We start from the raw sequence: 26,932 nt of genomic DNA, 5'->3' as shown, positions 1-26,932 counted from the left end.
ATTCTGAAGGTCTTGTATGTCAATAAATGCGAACAATTACTTTGCATGGTTATATGAAAACACTTACATTAATTGAAAAAAAATAAATAAATAGAATTTATTACCATACCAGGTAGTCTATACAAGCCTTCAGGGGCCCCTCAGAACATTTAATTCAGCTACAATTCAGTAACAAATAAAGGAAATATAACTGAAAATTAAAAACTACAGAACTTAGATCATGGCATTCGAACACAAAAAGTCCTTTGAAGTTGTGTAGGAACAGCCGGGGATCACGGCACGCTTGGAACAGAACCAGGAGTCTGGAGTGAAGAAATGGGGTTTTATTGAATGAGGCCTAATAGAGATTCAAAAACTACTGCAGAAGATTAAAAACTGTGGGTAAAACCAGAGGGCACGACATGCCCTCTGAACGCCAGGGGGATAACTGCTCCAGTGAGACGGGGACGGGGAGAGCAGGGCAGGCTAGACAGGTTCTAGTGGTGGGGGACTCAATTATTAGGGGGACAGAGAGGGCAATCTGCCATAAAGACCGGGATCGTCGAACAGTGTGTTGTCTTCCTGGCGCTCAAGTTCGACACATTGCGGATCGGATTGACAGATTACTGGGAGGGGCTGGTGAGGACCCAGCGGTCATGGTGCACGTTGGCACCAATGAACAAGTTAGAGGTCAATGGAGGGCCCTCAAAAATGATTTCAGGGACTTAGGGTCCAAGCTCAGGGCGAGGACCTCCAGGGTAGTTTTCTCGGAAATACTACCTGTACCTAAAGCCACACTAGAAAGGCAGCAGGACCTTAGGGAGGTAAAAAAGTGGCTCCGGAGTTGGTGCAAGAAGGAGGGATTTGGGTTCCTGGAGAACTGGGCTGACTTTGCTGTCGGCTACAGGCTCTACCGTAGGGACGGGCTGCATCTTAATGGGGAGGGTGCAGTTGTGCTGGGGGATAAGATGGCTAGAAGGCTGGAGGAGTGTTTAAATTAGGGACTGGGGGGGGAGGGTAAAATGAGAAATAGTGGGGTAGCCAGTGTAATTAGCAATCCGGGTCCAAGCAAAGGGAATGGGGGACGAGCAGGGGGTGGGGTTAGTACAGTTAGAACTGATAGATCAGCCATAAGTACGAATAGCAACAAAACAAATTTAAAAAACAAAAAAAATGATATAAATTGTATGACCACGAATGCAAGAAGTCTGATCGGTAAAGTGGGTGAGCTTGAAGCGAGAATGATTGATGAAAACTATGATATAGTCGGAATTACGGAAACATGGCTTGATGATAAGTGCGATTGGGCGGCGAATTTGCAGGGGTACAATCTCTTCAGAAGAGACCGAAGGAACCAGAAAGGGGGAGGGGTATGTCTGTACGTCAAATCAAACTTGAAGCCGAGGCTACGGGAGGATATAGGGGTAGGAGACGAACAGGTGGAATCTCTGTGGGTAGAAATACAGGGAGGAAAAAATAACAAAATCCTGATAGGGGTCTTCTATAGACCACCAAAAGCAACAGAAGAAACTGAGAACTTACTACTAAGGCAGATAGAAGAGGTGTCAAAGCGAAACGAAGTAATTATCATGGGGGACTTTAATTATCCAGATATAACATGGGAGAAGGAAACCTGCAAATCTCATAGGGGGGATAAATTCTTGAGAGTAATTAAAGATAATTACCTGAACCAACTTGTGCAGGAACCAACAAGAGGGAGGGCCATTCTGGACCTAGTGCTAACTAACAAACCGGACCGAATAAAGGGGGTACAGGTTGAGGGGCACTTGGGGAATAGTGACCACAATATAATCAACTTCCAGCTATCAATCAATAGGAAGCCTTATCAGGGAGTGACAAAGAAACTAAACTTTAGTAAAGCAAAATTTGATGAGCTTAGAACTACTATCGGTAACATTAATTGGGACAACATCCTCAAAAATATCAGTACGGAGGACAAATGGGAAAAGTTCAAAAGGATCCTAATCACCTCATGTGAGCAGTTCATTCCCTTTAAGAATAAAAGGAACTCAAGTAAAAGGAAACCAATGTGGCTCGACAAGACGGTAAGAGGGGCAATAAACGAAAAAAAGAAAGCGTTCAAACTACTAAAGCAACAAGGCAGCGAAGAAGCGCTAAAATCATACAGGGAAAAAAACAAAATATGCAAAGATATGATCAAAACTGCCAAGGAGGAAGCAGAAAGACGGATCGCCAAAGAGAGCAAAAACAACCCGAAGCTATTTTTCGACTACATCAACAGCAAAAGGATTTGCAGGGAGAGCGCTGGCCCTTTAAAAAACAATGCAGGAGAAATCATTGATGATGACGAAGGGAAAGCAAATCTACTAAACAGTTTTTTCTCAAGTGTATTCACAAAAGAAAAGGAAATGCCACACGAGATGCAGGGGAATAAAACGAACCCCACACAAAATATCTCATACCTAACGCAAGAGGAAGTGCGGAAGCGTCTAAAGAAAACTAAAATTGATAAAATCGCCGGGCCCAGATGGATTACACCCAAGGATACTAAGGGAACTAAGTGACGAGATAGCTAGACCGCTATACCTAATATTTCTAGACACTGTCAAGACCGGTGTAGTACCATTGGATTGGCGCATTGCCAACGTGGTTCCAATTTACAAAAAAAGGGAGCAAAAGTGAGCCTGGAAACTACAGGCCAGTAAGTCTCACTTCAGTAACGGGAAAAATCATGGAGGGGATTCTGAGAGACGCCATCGATGAGTACCTCAAGGAAATTAAGGGAATAACTCCTCACCAGCATGGATTCATGAAGGGTCGCTCATGTCAGACAAATCTGATCAGTTTCTACGATGAAGTAAGCTCTAAGCTGGACCAGGGAGAATCTATTGATCTTGTATATCTGGACTTCTCTAAAGCCTTTGACACCGTGCCACATAATAGGCTAATATACAAAATGAGGCAGCTCGGACTGGGCGAAAACGTGTGTAAGTGGGTAAAAAATTGGCTCTATGATAGAAAGCAGAGGGTGGTAATAAATGGTGCGTACTCTGATTGGACCACAGTCGCTAGCGGGGTGCCACAGGGTTCAGTATTAGGCCCCACTCTGTTCAACATATTTATCAATGACCTGATAGAGGGGCTGCACAGCAAAATATCAATATTTGCAGATGACACAAAACTATACAATATAATTAATGCAACGAAGGACAATGTACAGCTACAAATGGACCTGGACAAGCTGGGGGCTTGGGCAGAAAAATGGCAAATGAAGTTCAATGTTGAAAAGTGTAAGACTATGCACATGGGCAGGAGAAACGGATGTCACCAATATTCACTTAATGGGGTACCGCTGGGGAAAAGTGATATGGAAAAGGATCTGGGGGTATTAGTGGATAATAAACTAAACTGGAGTAACCAATGCCAGTCAACTGCTGCAAAGGCAAATAAAGTTTTGGGATGCATTAAAAGAGGTATAGGGGCGAAGGACGAGAACATCATCCTTCCATTATATAAGGCACTTGTCAGGCCTCACATGGAATACTGCGTACAATTCTGGTCACCGGTGCTCAGGAAAGATGTCACAGTGCTTGAGGGGGTTCAAAGAAGGGCAACTAAACTAATACATGGAATGACAGGACTGGAATACCCAGAGAGGCTATCCAAATTGGGACTATTTACTCTTGAAAAAAGAAGGTTAAGAGGCGACCAAATAACCATGTATAAGTACATGAGGGGACAACACATGGATCTCTCCCGCGATCTATTTACACCAAGGACCACGACGGTAACAAGAGGACACCCGCTACGATTGGAGGAAAGTAGGTTTCATCACCAACATAGAAGGGGATTCTTTACTGTAAGAGCAGTTAGACTGTGGAACTCTCTACCGGAGGAAGTGGTGATGGCAAAATCCATAGAGGAGTTTAAAAGGGGACTTGATGTCTTTCTGGAGAAGAAGGATATTACAGGATATAAATATTAGGTTAAGTGTCAATCCTGGTATATAGGCAGGTAGGAACTATTAGGGGTTGATCCAGGGAACAGTCTGATTGCCATTAGGGAGTCGGGAAGGATTTTTTTCCCCAAAAGGGCTAATTGGTTTCTGGCCTTGGGGTTTTTTGCCTTCCTCTGGATCAACACAGGAGGATAGACAGGCTGGACTAGATGGACATTGTCTTCATTCAGCCTTACATACTATGTTACTATGTTACTATGTAATGATGTCACCAGGACATGTGATCATTATGTGATACAGAGACCAATAAGAGACACTTGGAAACAATGTTTATATAAAAAGATGTGGGAAAATCCTAATACAATTTACATAAATTATTAACAAATTTAATCGCAGAAGAATTAATGAAAACACATGAAGGAACAATGTTGATAAATAAACTTGAATACTATAAATAAATAAAAGCATAATTAATTCAACAATAAATTTATGTAAATTAATTAAAGCATAAGTAGAAAATTAATTAAATTGACTTGAAATGAATTAGAACTCCGGTTGTACAATAGGGAATAATAAAAGTAAAAATTCAGTATTAGCGATGACAGTATAAGAGACCAGTCAATTGAGAAGTTGCAGCTCACCTTAATTCGTTCAGGCATAAACCCATTCTACAATTTAGACACCGTCAGGAGACATCTGAACGACCCTGGGAAGCTAATTCGTTTGGAGAATACTGCTGGTAAATTCAGACAGTACCGCTAATTGACATGTAGAAAGACTCCGCTACCGGTAATGGTATAATAAATCAATTCATCTGTTATATTTCATCCTAATTGATTCAAACAGGACTTTGGTGCACAGTCAAAACAGACAAAAAAACAGCTAGATAAATTACATTATTATACTATTACCAGTAGCCGTGTATTTGTACCTGTCAATTCTGAGAATACTGCTAGTAAATTTAGCTAACTAATTACCATAGCTTCCCAGGTTCGTTCAGAGGTCTTCTGACTGTTTAAATTGTAGAATGGGTCGATGTCTAATTAAGATGACTTGCAAGTTATCAATTGATCTATCATACTGCCAATAATGAATTTCTACTATTATTATTCCATATCACACAAGTACCATCTGGGAGCTCTAAATCACGTTAATTCAACCTATTCTCTAATTAATTTATATTAATTTGTCGAATTGATTATGGTTTTATTTTTCTGTATTTGATGGCAGTTTATCAAATAATGATCCGTCATAATGTGTTTTAATTAATTCTTCTGTGATAATGAAATAATTACCATCACATTTAATTATGTAAATTGTATTAGGTTGTTCCCACATCTTTTTATATTGATCTCTGCACCATGTGATGACAAATCCTGGCGATTTCTCCCACTGGATTTACTTGCACTTTAAAATCTTCAGTAGTTTCTGAATCAGCATTAGGCCAGATGAAAATCCCCTTCCAGGACAGAAGCGCATTGCTTCGTTCAATAAAACTTCACTTCTTTATTGGTGATCCCCGGCCTCCATGTCCTCATTTACCAAGCCAGGCTTCTGCTGTTCCATTGTGTGGCAGCTGCTGCTACACAACAGGCTTTTATAGATAGGTGTTGTCTAGAGTTGAGCGAACGTACTCAAGCAAGCATCAAGCTCAACAGAGTATTAGCGTACTCAATGGTGCTCGATACGGGAAAAAGCATGAAGCAGTGTTCGACCCCGCCCCAGTTTTTGGCTCCTCCCCGCTGACGTGCCTGTTTTGGCCCATCCCCGCTGTGACACAGCGCGCCATTGGCACATTTTTTTGTCTGGCGGGAGAGGGACAGGGAGAAGGAGAAAAAAAAAAAAGTACAGCTCTCGAATTTTACGAAAAGCTCAACTCGAATAACGCGGACCCGAGCATTTGGGTGCTCACTCATCTCTAGTGTTGTCCCATTGCATAACCCTATAAAAAAGGTTAGCCAATATTCCTTTCGCACCCAATTCTCTCTTCCGTTGGCTTTGCCCCGCTACATTATATAGTGAGCTCTCTTTTTAATTAATTTGTAGCAAAAAGGTCTTGACCGAAAAGAGCATCTCTATAAAATTAACTAGTCACCTTAGGGCCAGGTTCACATATTATAACGTCTGTAATGAGGATATGTTACAAATATTGCAATCGTATGTCATTAGTATTTGATCCATATTTGTGGTCATTGGTTTTATTTTCTACTGGGCAAATGCAAATCCATATTTTTCCAATATAAAGTATGATAAATGAATGCAATTACGGAGGCAAATACTGATGAATATAATACTGATAACATACAGATGCAAAGGTATGTTCACATAGCGGAATCCGGTGGCAGTTTTATGCTTTAACATCTGAGGATCTATATATGCAGATTTAGAGCTTTTCAAATAGGAAAATCCAAGTGCGGAATCCATGTCAAGAAGTGACTTGTCACATTTTTTCCCTCATGCATATTTAAAATTTATGACATATAAACTTTGATGTGCAGATTCCAATTCAACTCAATGGGTCACTGATCTGCTGCAGGATTTGCCATCCAATCCATGGTAGATTTCTGCAGTGTGAACAGACACCTAACAGACCAAGCATGCTGAAGTGATAACTGACTAGTAGTATACCACAAAAGGTAGCTTTCTGGATCTGTAGAGGTTGGTGTTCACATAGTAAATTATCGCTTTGCAGAGTTTTATGAATGAGTAGCTGACAAATTAGCCCACATTTAACAACACAGGAGTCTCTCCTGCTGGCAAAGGAAGAACGGCATTTTGGAATTTAACACGTCTGATCCTATGTTCACACTGGATATAAACCACGGTCACCCATAGTTTAATTACAAAGTACCAATGTCTGAAGAAAAAAAAAAAATGGATGGTGAAACGCTATAGAGGCTCTAGTAGACAAGAGGACATGCCAATCCATAATATAACTGCCTCTATAGTGATTATTGATATGCAAATAACCCAATTTACAATTCACAAGATTTAGTAGAAAAACATGCATTAAACTCACAGCAAGCCAGTGGAGGTGCAGGCCACATGATTTCTTGTGAACGTGACTTTTTCCCTTCTGCGTTCACATATATTCCAAATGTGGAGAAACACAATAGATATTCGCTAAGTGCCAGTCTAGCTGCACAAAGTGCATCAGGGGCAGCTTGCATGAGAAAGGTTAGCTTGGCATCATCTGGATTTGGAAAGTTTAATGGTGCCCCTTCATTAAGGAGAGGATAAAGCGAGAAACCAGATGTAAATCCTACACACAATCGTTCCCCCAAGATGTCCATACACTGTACTACTCCAGGCGCTTGAAATTCTTTAATCCGCCGAGGAAGACCCTTTCGACTGCTTAACTGGAAGCAGATAACTTGACGCTTGGAGGCGGCACAAATGACAGCAGTTGAACCTTGGCACACCAAACCAGTTGTAATGACTTGACAGCCCTTTGCTTCAGGGATCTTTACTCCGGGAGAGTCCGGTGGGAGGTCCCAGGTGAAGAGACGAACACTATGGCTTTTCCCACAAAGGACTGCCAACTGCTGGACTTCTGGTACGGAACGCAAAGACAACACACGCTTGCAGTCTCCCAGCTGCGTGATTTCTAGTTTAAAGAAACGGGTAGATATGAGTTAGGATTTTATGTGCGATAAAAACAATGTTACAAACACAGAAAAAGAAAAATTCCTTGAAATATATAGAAAAATATTAAGAAAATATGCAAAATAGAGGCATTACAGCGGTGGAGGCCTTTTTGCTGACATAGCAGCCTTGGGTTTCATTTTTTGATTCTCCAGACGTTCAGAACCTCCTCGCAACCTAATAGAGCCCTTGTAAACAGGGTTCGCTCTATTCATAAATACTATCTTTATATATACAAGTACCTTATTTAGGAGTGAGTTTCACTAAGTCCCTCCTCCTTTACCCCTATATACTTGATTCCCCACCCTCTTTTCCTGGTTTATAAGAGGTTTATTCTTGTCCCTACTAAGGCTGGGTTCACACTGGGCGGATTCTCGTCGGAAATCTTGCGGTTTGGCCGCAGCAAAAACCGCAAGATTTCCGCCGGGAGAAGCGCTGCGGAAAAACCCGCGGCGGCTTTGAAGCGGCCCGGTCACTCGCTCTTCCGCTGCGGCCGGCGCTCCCACAGAGGAGAGCGCGGCCGCAGCGGAAAGAACAAAGAATGGACATGCTGCGGTTGGCAAAGCCGCGCCGCAGCTTCGGCCGGATTAACCGCAGCGGATTGGCCGTCCCGTGTGGACAAGATTTCTGAGAAATCTTGTCCACATGGCTGGCTAATCCTGAGATTAGCAGCCGCAGGCGGATTTGCCGCGCGGAAATTCCATCTGGAATTTCCGCGGCAAACCCGCCCTGTGTGAACCCAGCCTAAGGGTGTTATATCGAGAATACAATCACTGTAATTATTCTGCATTTTTGTTTCCAACGGTTTATGGCTGTATTCTTCTTAAGTAGATTTATGATGATGACAACGATTATACTTCTTTTCCCCCACGTGGGGACTTCAACTGCTGACCAAAAATTGATTCAAAATATATTGGAAATAATGTACGAAGGACGGACTGCCTCTCTCCACACAGACAGTGGGCTTGAAATAAGCTGATTGTCAGTGATTCAGAGAAGTGGAACCCTGCCGATCAGCTAGGGATGACCTATCCTGAGGATAGGTCATCAACAGTAAAGTCCCAGGCAACCTCTTTAGAGAACATTTTCTTTCGTAATGAAACATTCAGTTGATATTATGCATCTATTCAGGCACATCTTAAGTTGGCCATAAACAGATATTTCTAGGCAGATCCTGCATATTTAGGCCTTAGTCAGACGGGCGTTTTTTCGCGCGATTTGCGGATCGCATGACGGATGCGCATCCGCAAATCGCGTGACCGGTGCACACAAGTCGCCCACAAATCACCCGAAAATCTGCTCCTAGCCGCGTTTCATTAGAAACGGGCCAGAGCTGTCCAGCGCATTGCATTCAATGGAGACGGCAATACAGCCGTTTCCATTGAAAGCAATGCGCTGCGGGCGAGCCTGGGATGAATTGTCGGGAAGGGCTAAAATATATAAGCCCTTCCCTGCAATTCATCCTAAAATGTGTTAAAATTAAAAAAAAATTGTATACTCACCTTCCCCCGGCAGCTGGAGCTCCGCGCGGCCGTCCTGCAGTGGGTGTGAAGGGGGTGTGAGTCAGACCTGCCCCCTGATTGGCTCAGCGCTGAGCCAATCAGAGGCATGCCTCACTCACACCCATTCATGAATTCATGAATGGATGTGAGTCAGACCTGCCCCTGATTGGCTCAGCACTGAGAGGCAGCAGTCACTCACCCATTCATGAATTCATGAATGGGTGTGTGAGTGTTTTCAGCCTCTGATTGGTCAGGGCTGTGACCAATCAGAGGCAGATCATTCAGCAGGCGGGGATTTTAAAGCCCCGCCGGCTGAATAGTGCCAAGAAGCAGTTCAGGAGAACTGACAGCGGCCGCGGCTGGACTCCGGCTGCAGCGGAAAGGTGAGTATACAATTTTTTTTTATTTTAACACATTTTAGGATGAATTGCCGGGAAGGGCTTATATATTTAACCCCTTCCCGACAATTCACCCCGCGCACGCCGGCAGCCCATTGCTTTCAATGGAGCGGCTGTATTGCCGGCTCTATTGAATTCAATGGGCAAACATCGTTCTTCTCTGTCACAGCTGTTACAGCTGTGGCAGAGAAGAATGATTTGTCTTCTATATGTTCTCAATGGGGTCGGCGCTGCTGCCGCCGGCCCCATTGAGCGCATATAGAGAAGAGAACAGGAATCGCAGATCGCAGATAGGTGCGATCTGCGATTTTTTTGTTCTATAATTTATCGGACGAGCGCATAAAAAGCGCTCATGTGTCCGATACCATTGCAAAGCAATGGTTTTATAAAATCGCCGGACGCATGCGCAAATCGCAGCTAAAAACGCCCGTCTGAATATGCCCTGGGCCCTCGCATCACTGGACATGATGAAAGCCTTCGACTCCCTGGAGTGGAGCTTTCTAGAGGCATGCCTTCATCGCTTCGGTTTCGGTCCCCGGTTTATACACTGGATCAAAATAATATACAAATCCCCAAGCGCCAATGTAACTGTAAACGGTATTCCATCAGCCGACTTCTCATTGACCAGGGGCACCCGCCAGGGCTGCCCATTATCCCCGGCTTTATTCGCCATAGCCATAGAGGCGCTGGCGATTCGTTTGAGAGCCACTCCGGCCGTAACCGGAATCAAGTGGGGAGGCCTGGAGAGCAAGGTGGGCCTTTATGTAGATGACACGATCCTGTTCTTGTCAAATCCAGAAACCTCCTTCCCCCAGGCCCTACAACACATCGACAAATTTGCCCAGTACTCAGGCCTACAAGTTAACTGGTCCAAATCCACGATCCTATACATGGACCATAACCCTGTGACAGACCCCTCAGTAGCTAGATATGGCCTGGTGGTGGTATCAACGTTCAAATACCTAGGGATAAACATAACCCGAAACCACAATAGAGCCCTAGAAGAAAATATTAACCCTCTATTTGAGACCATAAGACACAAACTTAAACAGTGGTCCGGATTGCCCCTATCAGTTGCAGGTCGCATAAACCTAGTCAAAATGGCTATACAACCGAAATGTTTATATATACTACAGCACATGCCTATGATCGTCCCCAAACGGTATTTCCAATCCCTAAACTCCCACATCTCCTCATTTATATGGGGCTCATCGAGACCCAAACTAAGTTTAATGTCACTATAGAGACCCAAGAATCAGGCGGGTATGTCCCTCCCAGACCTCAGACTATATTATCTAGCTGGTCAACTCCGCAATATTCGCCCGTGGTTCCAAAACACAGTAAAACCCATCACAGATCAATACCTGGAACATCAAGTGAAAGGCAACAATCTGTTGGTGTACTTGGAGTTCCCCGAATGCTCAAACCCCTCAGATTTATTACCACTCCACAGATTGGCGCTGAGTGTGTGGAGAGAGACAAAATCTATCCAGAGCTTTGATGATACGGTATCCGATCTTCCTCTCTGGGATAACCCAGGCCTGACGGCTCTGCAGTCAGTCCCAGACCCCCAATACTGGAGGAATTTGGGGGTCACCTCACTCAAAGATATATACAAGGACGGTGTATTCCCTACATTCACTCAACTGCGCGATCTGTTACAATCCCCGCACCTCCAGCTGTTCAGGTTTTTTCAACTTAGGCACGCACTGACCACCCAGTTTCCCCCCCAACACTACTCAGATATCCAACTTCCCTACCATCGGAATCCTTAAATCCCAAGGACCCAGGGGCTTGATCTCGGCACTTTATACACACTTACTTTCTGCCAAAATAAACCTCCACCCACTTCCAGTCTTTAATAAATGGGCGCTCTCCATCCCATCTCTCACAACTGATGATTGGACAGACATCATGGAATCCCATTTGTCTGTCTCGCCCGCTGTGAATAATAAACTGATTCAACTTTACATAATCCACCAAGCTTATCTTACCCCTAACCGACTATACCAAATGGGTAACGCCCCATCAAATTCATGCCACAGATGCCATCAACCTGGGGCGAACTTCTGGCACTTAATCTGGGACTGTCCACCAGTAAACAATTTCTGGTCCGACATTGCAGCCTTTACAAACGCACTTTTGCTACCTCCATTTAACATATCAATGGATCCCAAAGTAATTCTATTCGGCTTACTGCCGGAAGATCAATGGCCCAAATACACACGCATCTTCCTCAAGAAAATACTGTTTCTGGCCCGCAAAGTAGTGGTACTGCACTGGATGGCTGCAGACCCACCCCTACTATCACAATGGATAAAACTAATAAACGATGTCACTCCATATGAAAAAATCATCTATAAGAATAGAGGATGCCCGGGTAGGTTTCAAGAGATTTGGGGCCTCTGGCTCATCAACCGACAAACTTTATCATCAATATGAGTTCTATCCGGGCTCCCACCCCTTCCCTCCCCCTTGGGGATTTCATATTTCCCTCATCTCTCCCTACATCCCACTCGCATCTTTAATGCATTTCCCATTTTTCTGCCAGGCACTGAGCGGCTGCCCGGCACGGGCTCCCCGACACTCTCTCCCCCCTTTTTACTGTTGTTCAACTGTTTGACTTGAAACTAAGCAAAACAAAACAAAAAGCATTGTTTCTCCCCTCTTTTATATTGACCAATTTATACAGGTGCAGTTCAGCATTTAATGTACTTCTACGTATATATACACGATATTTGTACAGATACAATCAATGTCATGTACAATATTTTCTTCATGCAAATGTGCTATGTACCGTGATTCTGTATTTTGTTAAATAAAACAAAGTTAAAAAAAAAAAACGCCCGTCTGACTAAGGCCTTAGTCGGAATGTGTGAATAATATAATGTTGAAATCCATGGGGTAGCAGAATACCCCCCATGGACATCATGTTGCCAGTGCATAAAGCTATAAAGGTTTACATGTAAAGCATGCTCACAATCTCTTCAAGGTGACAAATATTTAATGGTCTTACCATTTTTATTCATGTGCAACAAGAAGAGCCCATCTTCTGTCCCTAAAGCAATTCTTTCCTGATCTGAAAAACACAAGTATACCTTACAAGTACTCTGTAAATATATGCAGTACATTGTGCTTACATTATTATAATGTCATTAAAAAGGTATAATACCCATAATAGCTGCACAGATTGTTGTGCGTATGAGGGGCAATGCACTGTCATATGCCTCCTTTAACAACCGAACAGAGCGATCCTGTGTTCTCTGTTCCCGCAGGAGTGATTGGAGTTCCTTTAATACCTGCACCCATTTCTGCATGTCCTCAGAAGTCTCTGCCAGCAGAAGCTGAGAGGACAGAGTGAGCGGGCTGCGGAGTTGTGAGACGGTCACCTGCAGCAGATAGAAACGTAGCAATCATTGGATCAATTAGCAATAAAATCACATCTAACTCAACAGAAATTAAAAAATATAATAAAATTTAAAAAGTTAACCAGTAAATAAAATCTGTTTATCCAGCTAATTCAAGGCCACCAAGAAGGTTTTGACACGAGATGTCAACCAGCTATCCCAGCCTCCTGTATGGCACGTCTAGTTAGGCTGAACTATATGAACTGAGGTTATACCATTACATAACTACATTTAGGAACTCTGTAAGGTAGGTGATGAGTCTTGTAGGAGCCGTAACAGCATAGCGGTTCACGCTCAGATCTAACGGCTAAACATATATTGCTAGGCTAATCTGCTCTCTAAAACTTTGATTCTTAAAACTCAAAAGGCCCAAATTTATCAAATTGTTTCTGGGATGAATTGACGCACATCATTGAATATACCAAAGCTGAGCAAAATGTCACTTTTTAGATCATGCACAGCAAAAATTGAAAAAGTGGCTGTAGTCACCAGAGTTGGTGCGTTTTCTCCATTTTTAAGACCGAACTATTAAACAAAGATATATAATGGTGCAGAATATATACATTTCGGTGCATATTAGTAGATTTTCTCACTTTCAGTCACTTCAAAATGAGCCAAATATATTAATTGTGCACTTTTTAATAATTTGATGCAAACTGCTCTAACAAAGGCTGGCATATTAACCACCAGTCTAAAAAATGTTAAGAAAAAAGTTTTCATTACATACCCGAAATATACAAGGAATGTCCTTGGGGTTAGCATGAATGACATCTGACTCCAAGACAGAACTGACAGAAAAATGTTGATCTCTACACAGAAGAAAAAAAAGACAGACAAGACAATGATTCATTACAGCTGAAGAAACCTAACCAACAAGTATGAGCCTTGTGGATGCTCACCTCATATCGATGACCTGTAGGATAGTGGTATTACACTGGGAGCTGGCATCATACATAAGGATCTTGAAGTCACTTATAATCGCATAGACTCGCTGCCATCCCTTCTTCACTCCCGCTGGCTTAGGAATCTAAATAAGAAACCATATTAGAAACATACAGCTTGCAATAGAGAATATGTATAAACCATAGTAGGAAAATGACCTAAGAAATGGCATTGCCATGAATCATCCGTGAAAAAAAAAATTGTTACAATTCACCAGTTTTCTTAAGCTATGTGTATATTTATCATAGTTTCCATTTATAACGGAAAACACTGATTATTGTCAGATCCATCTTACCATGGATACTACCAATGCCAGATGGATACCTTCCACTTCTCTAACTTACAATGGGATCCATCATAGAGGCCACTGTTTTGAGGGGGGAAAAAAATTGCTAAAAACAGTTGCATTAGTGAGGACTGCCACAGATCAACAATTAAAGGGGTTGTCCAGAAAGACCACAGAATTGCAGCTGTTCATAACATTTTGTGTAATTGGACGTTCTTGGGCCTCAATGCAAAACATGTAAGAAAGCGACCTATCAGATGTAATCTAAAGTACTGATCATCTCATATTGGATAGAGGGACTTTTGGGGCCCCTTAGGCTCAGGTGAGGCAACAACCTCTGGACCTCCTATATTATATAGGACCTATACCACCACCTTGGATTTCACCAATGTGATTGTTTCACTTGCATGTAATCAGTAGACCATATTGGCACATTTCTGTGACGTATACCAAATTTCTCATCTGTATCATTGGGGGACACAGTTTTGACCATGGCTGCTGCCACTAGGAGGTGGACACTTGGGATAAAAAGTGTTACCTCCTCCTACTAGCTACATCTGCCCTGCAGGCACCAAACTTACCAGTTTTTAGCCTAGTGTCCATTAGAGGCAAACATTTTTGTCACCAGTCTTTCGCGAGATACAGGGAGGAAGGTCTCTCCCTGTAATCCCACCAAGGGGGAAACCAGAATGGCGTTAATACTTATGTTGACTGCCCAACCCCAGAAGAAAAAGAGGCATGTTTAAGCACTACAAACCCTATCATCCCCCGGTTAAAGCACAGGGCTATGGCCCTGCAGCAAAGAGGAGGGCGGATTTCTTCTATTTTCTGGATGTTGCCCAGTAGCCTACTTCCTAGATCTGTAGTTTCTGCTTCTGGAGTTCCTGGGGTTCCCCAGGACATAGGAGGAGGCCTGCTCCTGGTGGCGGGGATTTTTCTTTAGATGGCCGGCTGATCGTGGCCCACCAATTAAAGGGAATGGGGCTGGGGGCGGAGCCTGGCCGGAGATGTAGATAGTCGCATCTCAGAGTAGCTCCTGCAAGATCCGACATTCCCATCCTGTTAACGGGACCCAGAGACGCCGAAAGGCAATCAAAAAGCAGCGGAGGCACAGTAGCAAGCTCCGGAGATAAAACAGACAGCAGCAGAGTTAATGATGCGAGGCAAGGAGCGGGGGAAGGCAGATGAAGCAGGCGGCCGGCAGAAACAACATGGTGCCGGAGGATGGGAGCCGAGAACGCTCATACCGCGGCCCACCACAAACAGTGCAGACACAGCACGTAAGCTGGCAAGGTATGCCAGGGAGGAGGGGGGCAGAAAACAGGACTCCATAAGCCATAAACAGAGGGGAGAGCGGGAGAGCCCACAGAGAAACACACAAACGGAGGGAGCAGGAGGGGAGGAAGAAGCTGCAGACACAGTACATGCAGAAAGAGAAAGTAAAAAGGAAAGAGCAGACAAAGCAAACACAACAACGGACCCTGCTAAACACAGCAAGGACAAGGAAAAACAAAATAGTCTACATGCTGTACAAGATCATGCTGGAAATAAGCAGGAAGTCACAAGTCAGGCAGACAACCCCAACTACAAAAATAAAGGTGCAAACAGTGTCAATCCAGACGAACACTACACAGAAGACAGCATGAATAATGCAAGCAGCCCAGGCATATGCACGCACAGCGCAAATCACGCAGACACCTCAGAAAGCACTATACGAGACACCTCCCAAAGTGCAGAAGATGCCGCCAAAAAAGATCAAAGGCAGGAGGACGAAAGGTGCGCCAGGGAGCCTACGTTGAAAGAAATATTCAGCGAAATCACTAAAGGCAACGCATCACTGAACAACCTTAATATGCAGATGGGGGCGATGCAAAGTAATGTAAACCTGCTACGGCAAGATATGAGGAAAATATCAGAGCGTCTGACAGAAACTGAACAACGTATAAGCGACGTAGAAGACGCAATACAGCCGATGCAACGAGACGTGGGAAAAAATCTGCATGACATACAATATCTACAGAACAAAGTAGACGACCTAGAAAATAGGTCAAGAAGGAACAACGTGAGAATTGTGGGCCTCCCAGAAAAGACGGAAGGAAGAAACCCTGCAGAATTTTTTGAAACATGGCTGCCCGAACTGTTCGGAAGAAACACTCTAACTGCAATGTTTGCAGTCGAAAGAGCCCACCGTGTACCGACACGACCCCTCCCCCCGGGGGCTCCAGCCAGACCGATACTCATCAAAGTACTGCATTACAGAGACCGTGATACCATACTCCAAAAGGCCCGCGAAAAGGGTGAAATCCAATATAATGGCGTGAAAGTCTCCTTCTATCCAGATTTCTCCACGGAAATACAAAAGAAGCGAGCAACATTTGTAGAAATAAAAAGACGACTGCGAAACCTACAAGTGCCCTACGGGATGCTGTACCCGGCTAAACTGAGAGTGGCGGCGCTGGGCACGACACAATTCTTTGAAAACCCAAAAGATGCAGGTGCCTGGATAGATCAAAATGAAGAACAGATTCGGAGGGGAAGATCGCCGCGCAAGACACCATGAAGAGGCTGCACCCAAAGTAATGTTCACACAAAGGGAACCGAAAATTTCTGAAAGGAGCTCCTGGGACGACAGGATGCATCGCGTAGGAGAATGGAGGACTGGTACCCCGATCCGATGAGACAACGGATCAGTGAGTTACATGTTGGGGGTGTCTGTTGTTTGGTCTCTCTCTCGCATATTAGGGGAATATTAGATAAGATACAGTTAAAAGGGATAAGGTTAAACGATAGAAAAATGATTCAGGGTGGGATAAGGGGAAGAAATGTCAACGTAAATGTACAAATGATAAATGTGTTGCAAATAACGAAAATATGTATAGTAAATGTGGATAAATGTCTGTACTGGGGGATGTGGGGGACCAAACCAAAATGTTACTGGAGAAGCCCTATGCGGAGAACAAACAGTAATACACATACACATATACGGGGCGACACGGGCGAGACACAAATACAGAGATGGGGACCCTCCCAGTGCGTCTCACTCATAAAAACAAAAAGGGGTGGAGGCGCCCAGAAAATAATAACCCTGCGGAAAACAAAAAACAAGGAAAATGGGTAGTAGGATAAGGGTCGTATCGTGGAACGTGAGAGGTATGAGTGACCAGACAAAACGATCAGCAGTACTGCAAGTCATCAAGGAACAAGGCCCGGCTATTATATGCTTGCAGGAAACACATTTATCAAAAGAAAATACGGACACGTTCAAAATAGGGGGGATGGGTCAGAGCTTCCACTCCACACACACGAGGTATTCCAGGGGGGTCAGCATAGTGATACACAGAAATATACCGTTTAAATGTCTCTCACGAAAAATTGACCCAGAAGGCCGCTTTATATGCCTACACTGCAGAATCTACAACTACACATGCATTATAGCTTCAGTATATATCCCGCCACCATATAATAACATGATAATGAGGCAAGTTATAGGTTTCATAACAGATAAACCGGACATTCCAGTCCTTATCATAGGCGACTTTAATTCGGTCATTAACCCTGCACAGGACAGACTAAGGGCAGGAAACGCAAACGAAGAAAGGAACCTGACACCACTAGGTAAACTAATAAACGAGATATCATTGATAGACATATGGAGAACACGGCACCCCACAAACAAACAATACTCCTGCTACTCATCCACATACCAATGCTTATCTAGAATAGACCTAGCGGTAGGGAATATTCAGATATATAGAGATATAACCTCGATAGAATATCTACCAAGAGTTGTTTCTGACCACTCCATCCTACGTCTGGACATACAGCACAGTAACACTGTGAGTCATTCCCAAAAAAGATGGAATCTGAACTCGCACTGGCTAAACATATTAAACAAGGAAATAGTGAAAAAAACACTAGAGGAATACTTCATATTAAATAAGGATACCACAAGTATGACGATTTGCTGGGAGGCCATGAAGGCATATATGAGGGGGGTATACATACAGCAAATCACACAGGCAAAAAAAGGACATAGAGAAAGAGGGCAAAAAATACGAGACAAACTAAAAGAATCAGAAGAAAATTACATAAAAGAGAAAACTATAACAACACTCAACCTATGGAAACAGGCCCAAGAGGCCCTTAATAAATACGTCCTAGAAACGGCAGCCACTAAAAATGGGTTCAGGAAACAGACATATTATGAGGAGGGAGAAAAAACGGGACATATGCTGGCAGTTATAGCCCGAGCACAAACTAGCCCCACATACATCATTGAACTAAAAGACGCACAAGGCGAGATAGTCAGGGACGCAACATCCATAAGAGAGATTGCACGGGAATTTTACTCCTCTCTGTATTCTTCGAAACTGGAAAAAACGGTAGAACAAATCGAGGAATACTTGGCAGATATAAGAACACATAAATTGACGGAGGAACAGAGAGAGTTTCTAGATGCACCAATAGACTTGGAGGAGATGCAAGAGGCAGTAAAAGATATGCAAAATAACAAGGCCCCAGGGGAGGATGGTCTCCCAATAGAATTTTACAAACAACATGCAGACACTTTACTACCACAACTCCTGGAGACATGGGCGGGGGCAGAAAAGGAAGGGGAACTACCACAAACAATGCGAAAAGCAAAAATAATAATTCTGTTAAAACCAGAAAAGGACCCCCTGTTGGTGGACTCATATAGGCCGATATCGCTGTTAAACGCGGATGTCAAAATTATAGCAAAAGTTTTAGCCAAGCGGCTATCACAAGTGGCATCCACCTTGGTGCATCCAGACCAGAGTGGATTTATACCAGCAAGATCAACGGCAACGAACATCCGTAGAGTATTTCTGAACCTACAAATACCCGTAGATAATACCGGAGACAGAATCATATGCTCACTGGACGCGGCCAAGGCGTTTGATAGCGTTGAGTGGCAATACCTGTGGAAGGTACTAGAAAAAATGGGCTGTGGCCCAATATTTGTGAGACGAGTAAAACTCCTATATGCTAGAGCGGAGGCGGATGTGTCCATCAACGGGGGGTCATCAGAAACATTCCCACTACATAGAGGGACAAGGCAGGGATGCCCACTATCGCCACTCCTGTTTGCACTTGCAATAGAGCCCCTAGCATGCAAAATTCGGTCACACCAGGAAATAGTGGGATTCATAAGAGGAAACATGGAGGAGAAAATCGCTTTGTATGCAGACGACATGTTATTATTTTTAGGGGACAGGGAAAAATCTTTAGAAACCACGATGCAAACAATAAAAGAATTTGGAGCCTTCTCAGGACTCGCTATCAATTGGACCAAATCCGAAATACTATCAATAGACACCCCAGACATGCAAGTTGCCAACAGAGAATTAACCCTGAAATGCACCCCAACAATTAAATATCTGGGAGTTAAAATTACGAAAGAGGTTAGTGAGTACGGGAAAATAAACCTGGAACCACTTATGGAAAAATGGAAACAAAAACTTCACATATGGAAAAAACTACCCATGACAATCATAGGAAGAGTGAATCTTATAAAAATGATATGGATGCCCCAATTACTGTATCTAATACACAACTCCCCACACTGGATAACACAAAAATTTTTCCACAAGGCCAAGGGACTGTTTAGAGAACTCATATGGGGAGGGAAGACACCTAGGATAAAATTAGAACTGCTATACAATTCAAAAGAAAAGGGAGGATTAGCCTTGCCCAATCCGTTCTCGTACTTCATGGCCTCCCAGCTGCAACATCTCAGGGGGTGGGAGACAGAAGAAACACACGACGCTAGTTTCAGAATCCTTAAAAATCTCTTTAACGGATCACATTTGTTTGAAACCCTGGAACGTGGAGCGTTTAAAAAAAACGGTCAAAGTGCCCCCACGCTATTATTGATACATAAAATATGGTGGAAGACCAGAAACATGCTTGATATAAAAAACTGCACACAACATACCCCCATATGGAATAACCCGCACCTGCCAGAAATCAACAAGCTAAAAGGATTCCAAGGGTGGAAAGACAGGGGAGTTAGGAGAATGGACCAGATACTGGAGGGGGGGGAACTAAAAACCTTCGAGCAGTTAAGGCAAAACCACGACATCCCCAATAGTGACTTTTACAAATATCTGCAACTTAGACACGCTATACAAGCGGAAAAAAACACGGCGGAAATAACAATGGTAATAAATATAGTAGCGGACATAATAGGAAAAGCCACCACCACAGCGGGGAAAATATCTGTACTATATTCCCATATACAGGACACGGTCAATGCACACAACCCGTTATCAACAAAAGCAAAATGGGAAGCAGACATAGGGCCCATTGAGGAGTCGCACTGGGAGGAAATCCTACAAATGACACCCAAGCTATCTCTGAGCGAATCACACAGAGTCTCACAAATATTTCTAATACACAGAGTGTACCGCACCCCGGCCTTCTTACACAATATAGGAATGAGAACCTCCCCGATATGTGTAAGGTGCAAAACCCACACGGCGGACCTAATCCACATGCTATGGCGTTGTCCGAAATTGCACAGATATTGGATGGGAATAAGAAATGCAATTAACGCGGCATTTGGCATACGTATGGACTTTACACCATACGTGTGCATTCTGGGATACATACAGGATCTAACATTAGATGATCATGAAAAACTAGCGGTAGCCAGACTATTGTATATGGCCAGAAAAACAATAGCCCAGCGCTGGTTGGACGAAGAACCACCCACGCTGGGAGAATTCAAAAATAAGGTCAACCAAATTTTACCGTGGGAAAGGAGTATTTACACTAAGCGTAAGACCAGTCAAAAATATCAGGACATATGGCTGAGATGGATACACGCCCAGAGCAGTAATATTGGATCAAATACATAGGGAGTGGTGAGCCGTGTGGGGAGGCACCAGTAAACCGGGGATTTACTAAGACATAACAACGTATGTAATGGATATATATAAAGTTTATTGGGAAATGTAGAACAAATTACAGACTTGATATACAATAAAATAAAGTGGTAAGGAGTAATAGGGAAAAGTTAAGAAAGGAGGGATTGGAGAGAGAGAGAGACCGGGCAACGGGCAAAAGAAATATGACCCCCCCTCGAATGCAACAAAAAATCTAACCCTGAATCAATAAAAGAAAACAGCAAGAAGATAAGCAACACGAAGACCAAAGAAGAAAACAAATATACGTTACATGAACTGTTATTATTGTTTACGACACAACACTGTGTTCATTCAGAGACAGTTTACCCAAAGAACAGAACGTTGAGAGAGAGATCTTAGGGGGGATGGGGGAGGGAGGGGGGTGAAGGGAAGGGGGTGGGTGAGAGGGGGAGGGGGAGGGAGGGAGGGGAAACCAAAGATTTGTTAAAAAAAATGTTTTAAAATATGCAAAAGGTGAAAAAGTTTAATAAAAAATACTTTAATTAAAAAAAAAAAGGGAATGGGGCTGACCTGAGCTATGTTCGGCCCATGAGGATGCTACTGCCCTTGTAGAATGGGCTTAAAGAGCTAAGGGGATTTCCTTCCCGAGGGCCTTATAGGACTCTATGATGGCCAGGCGGATCCACCTGGCTATGGAGTTTTTTGCCGCTTTGTTCCCTTTATTTGGTCCACTGAACTGGATGAACAGGTAGTCGTCCCGCCTCCAGTGGCTTGTCGCATCTATGTAGCCTAGGACTGCTCTTCTGACATCCAGGCAGCTTAGGATTTTTTCTTCCTCGTTTTTAGGTTTGCTAAAAATGAGGGAATTATTACGTCCTGGGACCTATGAAAATGTGATACCACCTTTGGCATGTAGGCGCTAAGGCCTGCGACCTGGACCTTCGACCCATCTGTAGGCCCTCCTCCAAGAATTCTAAGATCAAAGGGATGCTCGGGATAGAATCCCCGGAATCCCTTCCCTGTCTCCATGAGGAGAACCTTCTCCAAACCTTCTGGTAGATAAGGTGGGTCGTCTTTTTTCTGCTGGACATTAACGTTTCTACCACTCTTTGTGAGAATCCCTTCCCCCTTAGTGAAGATTCCTCAAGAGCCATGCTGTTAAGTGGAGTCTGTCTAAGCCCGGGTGGTTCAGTGGCCCCTGTGATAGCAGATCTGTCCAGGTCGGAAAGGTGACTGGGTCCTGGACACTCAATGTTGTCAGAAGACCGAACCAACTTCTCTTGGGCCAGAAAGGGGTCACCAGGATTAGCGTGCATACCTGGGTTCTGAAATGTTGTAAGACCCTGGGGATCAGGGGTATCGGAGGAAACGCGTACGCTAGCCCCTTTCCCCAGTCCTGGCCTAGGGCGTCTATTGCTGTAGGACGATCTCCTGGCTGGAGGGAGAAGAAATTGCCTACTTTGGCGTTCTCCCTGGTTGCAAATAGGTCCAATTGTGGGGACCCCCACCGGTTGGTCAGGATTCTGAATGCCTCCAGGGAGAGAGACCATTCTCCTGGGTCTATCTGCCTCCTGCTGAGGAAGTCCGCTTTTTGGTTTAGCGTCCCTTTTAAGTGTGTTGCTGTGATCGAAAGGATCCGGCCCTCTGCCCAGTGGAAGATTTTCTGCGAAATGTTTTGCAGGGCAGGAGACCTTGTGCCCCCCTGGTGCCAAATATGGGCGACCGTGGTGGTATTGTCCGACAGTATCTTTATATGCTGGTTCCGTAGCAAGTTTCCTAACTGCTGTAGGACCCGCCATACGGCCTGTAGCTCTCTGTAATTGGAGGATTGTTCTTTTATCCTTTGGGACCACGGGCCCTGAAAGAACTGGTTCCCCACATGCGCTCCCCATCCCCAGGCGCTTGCGTCCGTTGTGATGTGCGTGGCTGGGTTTTGTAGCCAATGAACCCCTTCCTGCAGGTTCGCTGGGGATGTCCACCAACGCAGGGATGTTTTCACTGTGTTTGGGATATACATTTTTGTCCCTAGCGAGGCCTGCTTTTTGTCCCTAGCGAGGCCTGCTTTTTGTCCCTAGCGAGGCCTGCTTTTTGTCCCTAGCGAGGCCTGCTTTTTGTCCCTAGCGAGGCCTGCTTTTTGTCCCTAGCGAGGACTGCTTTTTGTCCCTAGCGAGGACTGCTTTTTGTCCCTAGCGAGGACTGCTTTTTGTCCCATGTGGATAGGACGGAGGCCTGTAGAGCTCTGGTGTGAGCCTGGGCCCATGCTACTCCGGGAATGCATGACGTTAGGCTTCCCAGGAGAGACATGGCTTCCCGAATTGTGCATGATCGTTTCTGTAGGAAGGATCTGACCAGCCTTTGGATTTTTGGGATTTTTTCCTCGGGCAGGCAGGAGCATTGTAATTCTGAGTTGAGCGTTATGCCCAAAAACGTCTTCTTCCTGTCGGGGTCTAAACTGGATTTTTCCCAGTTTATGATCCATCCTAGAGACTGGAGGAGTTCTAGCACTATCTCTAGGTGCTTCGTTAGTAGTTCCCTGGACTCTGCTATTATTAAAATATCGTCCAGGTAGGGTATTATTAGGATCGACTTTTTCCTCAGGTAGGCAGCTACCTCTGCCATAATTTTGGTAAAAATTCTGGGTGCTGAGGAGATCCCGAAAGGCAGGCATCTGAATTGGTGGTGCTCTATTCCTTTGCCCATATCCACTGCGAACCTTAGGTACCTTTGGGACCCCTCGTGGATCGGTACGTGGAAATAAGCGTCCTTCAGATCGATGGATGCCATGTAGGCCCCTTTGGGAATCAACTTTATCGTTGAAGAGATGGACTCCATTTTGAATTTTCTGTACTTGACACAGGTGTTCAAGGGCTTCAGATTCACTATCATCCGCTGTTTCCCGCAGGGTTTTCTTACTAGGAAGAGCCTGGAATAATGGCCCTGAGTTTCCTCATTTTGCGGTACGGGGGATATTGCGTTTAGATGTTTCAGGTCCCGAACGCTCTGCCTTAGTAAGTGTAACTGTTGCCCTGAGCCTCCTGTGATAATGAATTTCCTTCTGGGGAGGGACACCAGTTCTATCTGGTATCCCTGCTGTAAGATCTTTGGGATCCATGGGCCTTCGCAAATTGCGGCCCATTGGTCCACAAAGTTCCCCAGCCTTGCCCCTACGGAGCTGGCGTCAGGGTCTCTGCTTGGGCTCCCCCTGGTGGGGATTAAAGAGGATATTTCTCCCTCTGCCCCCCTTGGGGTAACTCCAGCGGCCTGTCTTGCCCTTGCCTCGGTAGGCCTCGGGCTGTTGCCCTGGGGTTCGGAAGAAGGTCTTCCCTCTCTGCGGCTTTTCTTCCGGGAATCCCTTCTTTTTGTCGGCCGCCTTCTCCAGGATTTTGTCTAGGTCTGGTCCGAACAAAAACTGACCGTAGAACGGGAGGGCGCATAGTTTATTTGAGGCCAAGTCGCCTGACCTTGATTTCAGCCATAGTACTCTTCTGGCTGAGTTAGATCGGGCTGTAGCTTTTGCTGAGAGTTTAACCGTTTCGGCCGCGGCATCCGCTAGGAAATTTGTTACCATACGCAGGATAGGTAGGGAATTTAGGATCTGTTCCCTTGGCGTTTTATTGGTTAAGTGTAGCTCCAGCTGTTCGAGCCATACCCCCAGAGTGTGCGCCACGCAAGTGGCTGCGATCCCTGGCCTAAGTATGTTTGCAACTGCCTCCCATGATTTTTTTAGAAGGCCTTCGGCTTTGCGATCCATGGGATCTTTTAACTGTGCGGCGTCCTCAAAAGGGCAGGGTCGTCCTCCTGGCTACTTTGGCCACTGGGACGTCTACCTTGGGTATCTCTTCCCAGCTTGCGCAAACTTCCTCCTCGAATGGGTACCTTCTTTTTACCCCTCTAGCGGAGAAGGAACCTGCGTCTGGTTTCTTCCACTCCTTTTGGATAATTTTAATGATGTTTTTGTGGACAGGGAAGGTATGTTTACGCCTCTCCCCTAGTCCCCCGAATATCTCATCTTGCAGGGTGCGTGGTTCTCTGGGCTCTTCCATTTTTAATGTAGCCCTGACTGACTTAATCAATTCCGTTAAGTCGTCTTGATGGAATAAGTATCTTTTGTGGCCCTCATCATCTGAGGACTCCTCGGCCGCCTGTTATTCTTGCTCCGACCCGATAGAACTCTCGGAGTCGGAAGGCTCGTCGGGAACATACACCTTTTTCTGGCGTTTGTCTGGCGGCACCAGCTGTGACGTTAGGGCTGATCGAACCTCCTCCACCAGCTTCTTAACGTCATCCATGAATCCCCCCGATTCCTCTTTGACTAGCCTAGCTACACATGCCTTGCATAGAGGCCTCTGGTACGTAGCTGGCAGTCTCGTCCCGCACTCCACGCATTTTTTGGGTTTTGTTCTGGGGGGGTTGTCTTTTTTATCCGCCTGACAAAAAAGGGAAAGTATTTTTTGCGGGTAAATATGCAATTTTTCCATATACAATACATTGGATTTTGCATTTTGTATTTTTGCCTCACTGGCTAGTTACGGCCGCTGCGGCTGAGGTTTCAGCTATCTCTGGGGCTGGAGCACTCATTACTGTACCGGTGCTGCAGACACCCTGCAACCTGTAGTGCTGGTCCACCTTCTGGCTTCTCTCAGGTTCCTTATTTTGAATTTTCGCGCTCCTGCGCTAAGCCCCGCCCCCTCCGTGTGGCTCCTGATGCGAGCGTGATGACGTCACCACGCTGGACACGTGACGCCCCGCCCCCCGCCGTCAAAGGGCTTCCTGGAGCGCTGCGCTGTGACTATACGAGGAGGAGGAGGGGGACTGAGGCTCCCGCTTTGTACCCCCCATGGGCCGCCGCGGGAGGAACCTGGCCCGGGGGCTACCACCCCATGTGGCGTCCCGGGAGTCGTCTGGCTGGGAAGGGAGGACAGGCTGACCCACTGCCCTCCGATCCGCCCGTGAGTATGCTTTGGCTGGCTTCTCCACCAGCCCCTCTCAGAGATCCTGCCTCCTGGCAGGACAGGAAGACACTGAGGAAAGTGGGGAAGGGGGGGGAGCTTTTAACCTCTCAGTGTGTTCCTGTCCTATCAGGAGGAGGCAATCTCAATTGGTGCTGTAGTGGAGACGACTGGGGGAAAACAACATTTTCTTGCGGACAGTTGGAGCTGTATTGTCCTAACTGTATCCCCTCGTGACAGGTCCCTGTAGATCCTACTACGCTCTTCCTCCATTTAGGCCTCTCAGATCGCCGAGCCAGATAGAACACACTCCCCATTACTGGTGGTCTTGCACCTTACTAGGGCATCCACAGCGATTTTAGACCAGTTGGAGCGTATGTCCAGCCCAACCCATTTAGAATGCATCTGACTATGTTGACTCCATTTTGTAGAACCCCTCCCATGGTAGACAAGAGTATTAGGCCTTCCCAGTCTAGGCTGTCATCTGGGTCTCTCGCATCATCCTCCTATTAGGCATTTCCCGGACAGCATGCAGAATTCTGTCCTAGACACAGTAGTCGCTCAGAGGGAGGAGAGCTGCCTGAATCTCCCTCTGATTTCAATTTCAATAGAAAACGGGCTTCCAATAAAAACAAGAAACTGGAGAATGGACTTCAACAAAACAGATAAGTGCCTTGTTTGACCCAAAAGCAGAAAGACAAAGGCCATAATCTCTATCACCAATAGTATGGAATATCAAGTGGAGATCACCATCATTTCTTATTGCTGAATACAAGTAATACTAATATCTTCATTATAAGAGATATTGAACCAACCGATAAGTTTCCTTCCAGAGCAGTGCCACTGCCAGTGTTTGGATCTACTCCAAGAATTCTCTTATTTTGACTAGGAGGGGATGGGCAAATTGTGGCACCCTCAGAGCAGGATAAATGGCACATATAGCCACACACTGTAGAAACAAGAAAATAAATGTTAGTTCTGAACCATTTCATTC

The 26,932-nt window shown here is 44.9% G+C and overlaps 1 protein-coding gene across 1 annotated transcript in view; it reads right to left on the bottom strand.

Moving 5' to 3' along the window:
• Nucleotides 1-26,932, bottom strand: part of CDC42BPG (CDC42 binding protein kinase gamma) — a 139,611-nt gene that overhangs the window by 7,338 nt on the left and 105,341 nt on the right. Inside the window, exons 25-30 of the mRNA XM_066582954.1 lie at nt 26,754-26,887; nt 13,771-13,898; nt 13,599-13,680; nt 12,637-12,853; nt 12,481-12,543; nt 6,939-7,526 (exon numbers count right to left, since the gene is read on the bottom strand). Coding sequence (XP_066439051.1) covers nt 6,939-7,526; nt 12,481-12,543; nt 12,637-12,853; nt 13,599-13,680; nt 13,771-13,898; nt 26,754-26,887 — 1,212 coding nt within the window. The remainder of the gene's footprint in view (nt 1-6,938; nt 7,527-12,480; nt 12,544-12,636; nt 12,854-13,598; nt 13,681-13,770; nt 13,899-26,753; nt 26,888-26,932) is intronic.

The sequence above is a fragment of the Eleutherodactylus coqui genome, chromosome 11 (genome assembly GCF_035609145.1).
Source record: "Eleutherodactylus coqui strain aEleCoq1 chromosome 11, aEleCoq1.hap1, whole genome shotgun sequence".
Taxonomy (NCBI): Eukaryota; Metazoa; Chordata; class Amphibia; order Anura; family Eleutherodactylidae; genus Eleutherodactylus; species Eleutherodactylus coqui.
This window is presented reverse-complemented; position numbering and strand designations above follow the sequence as displayed.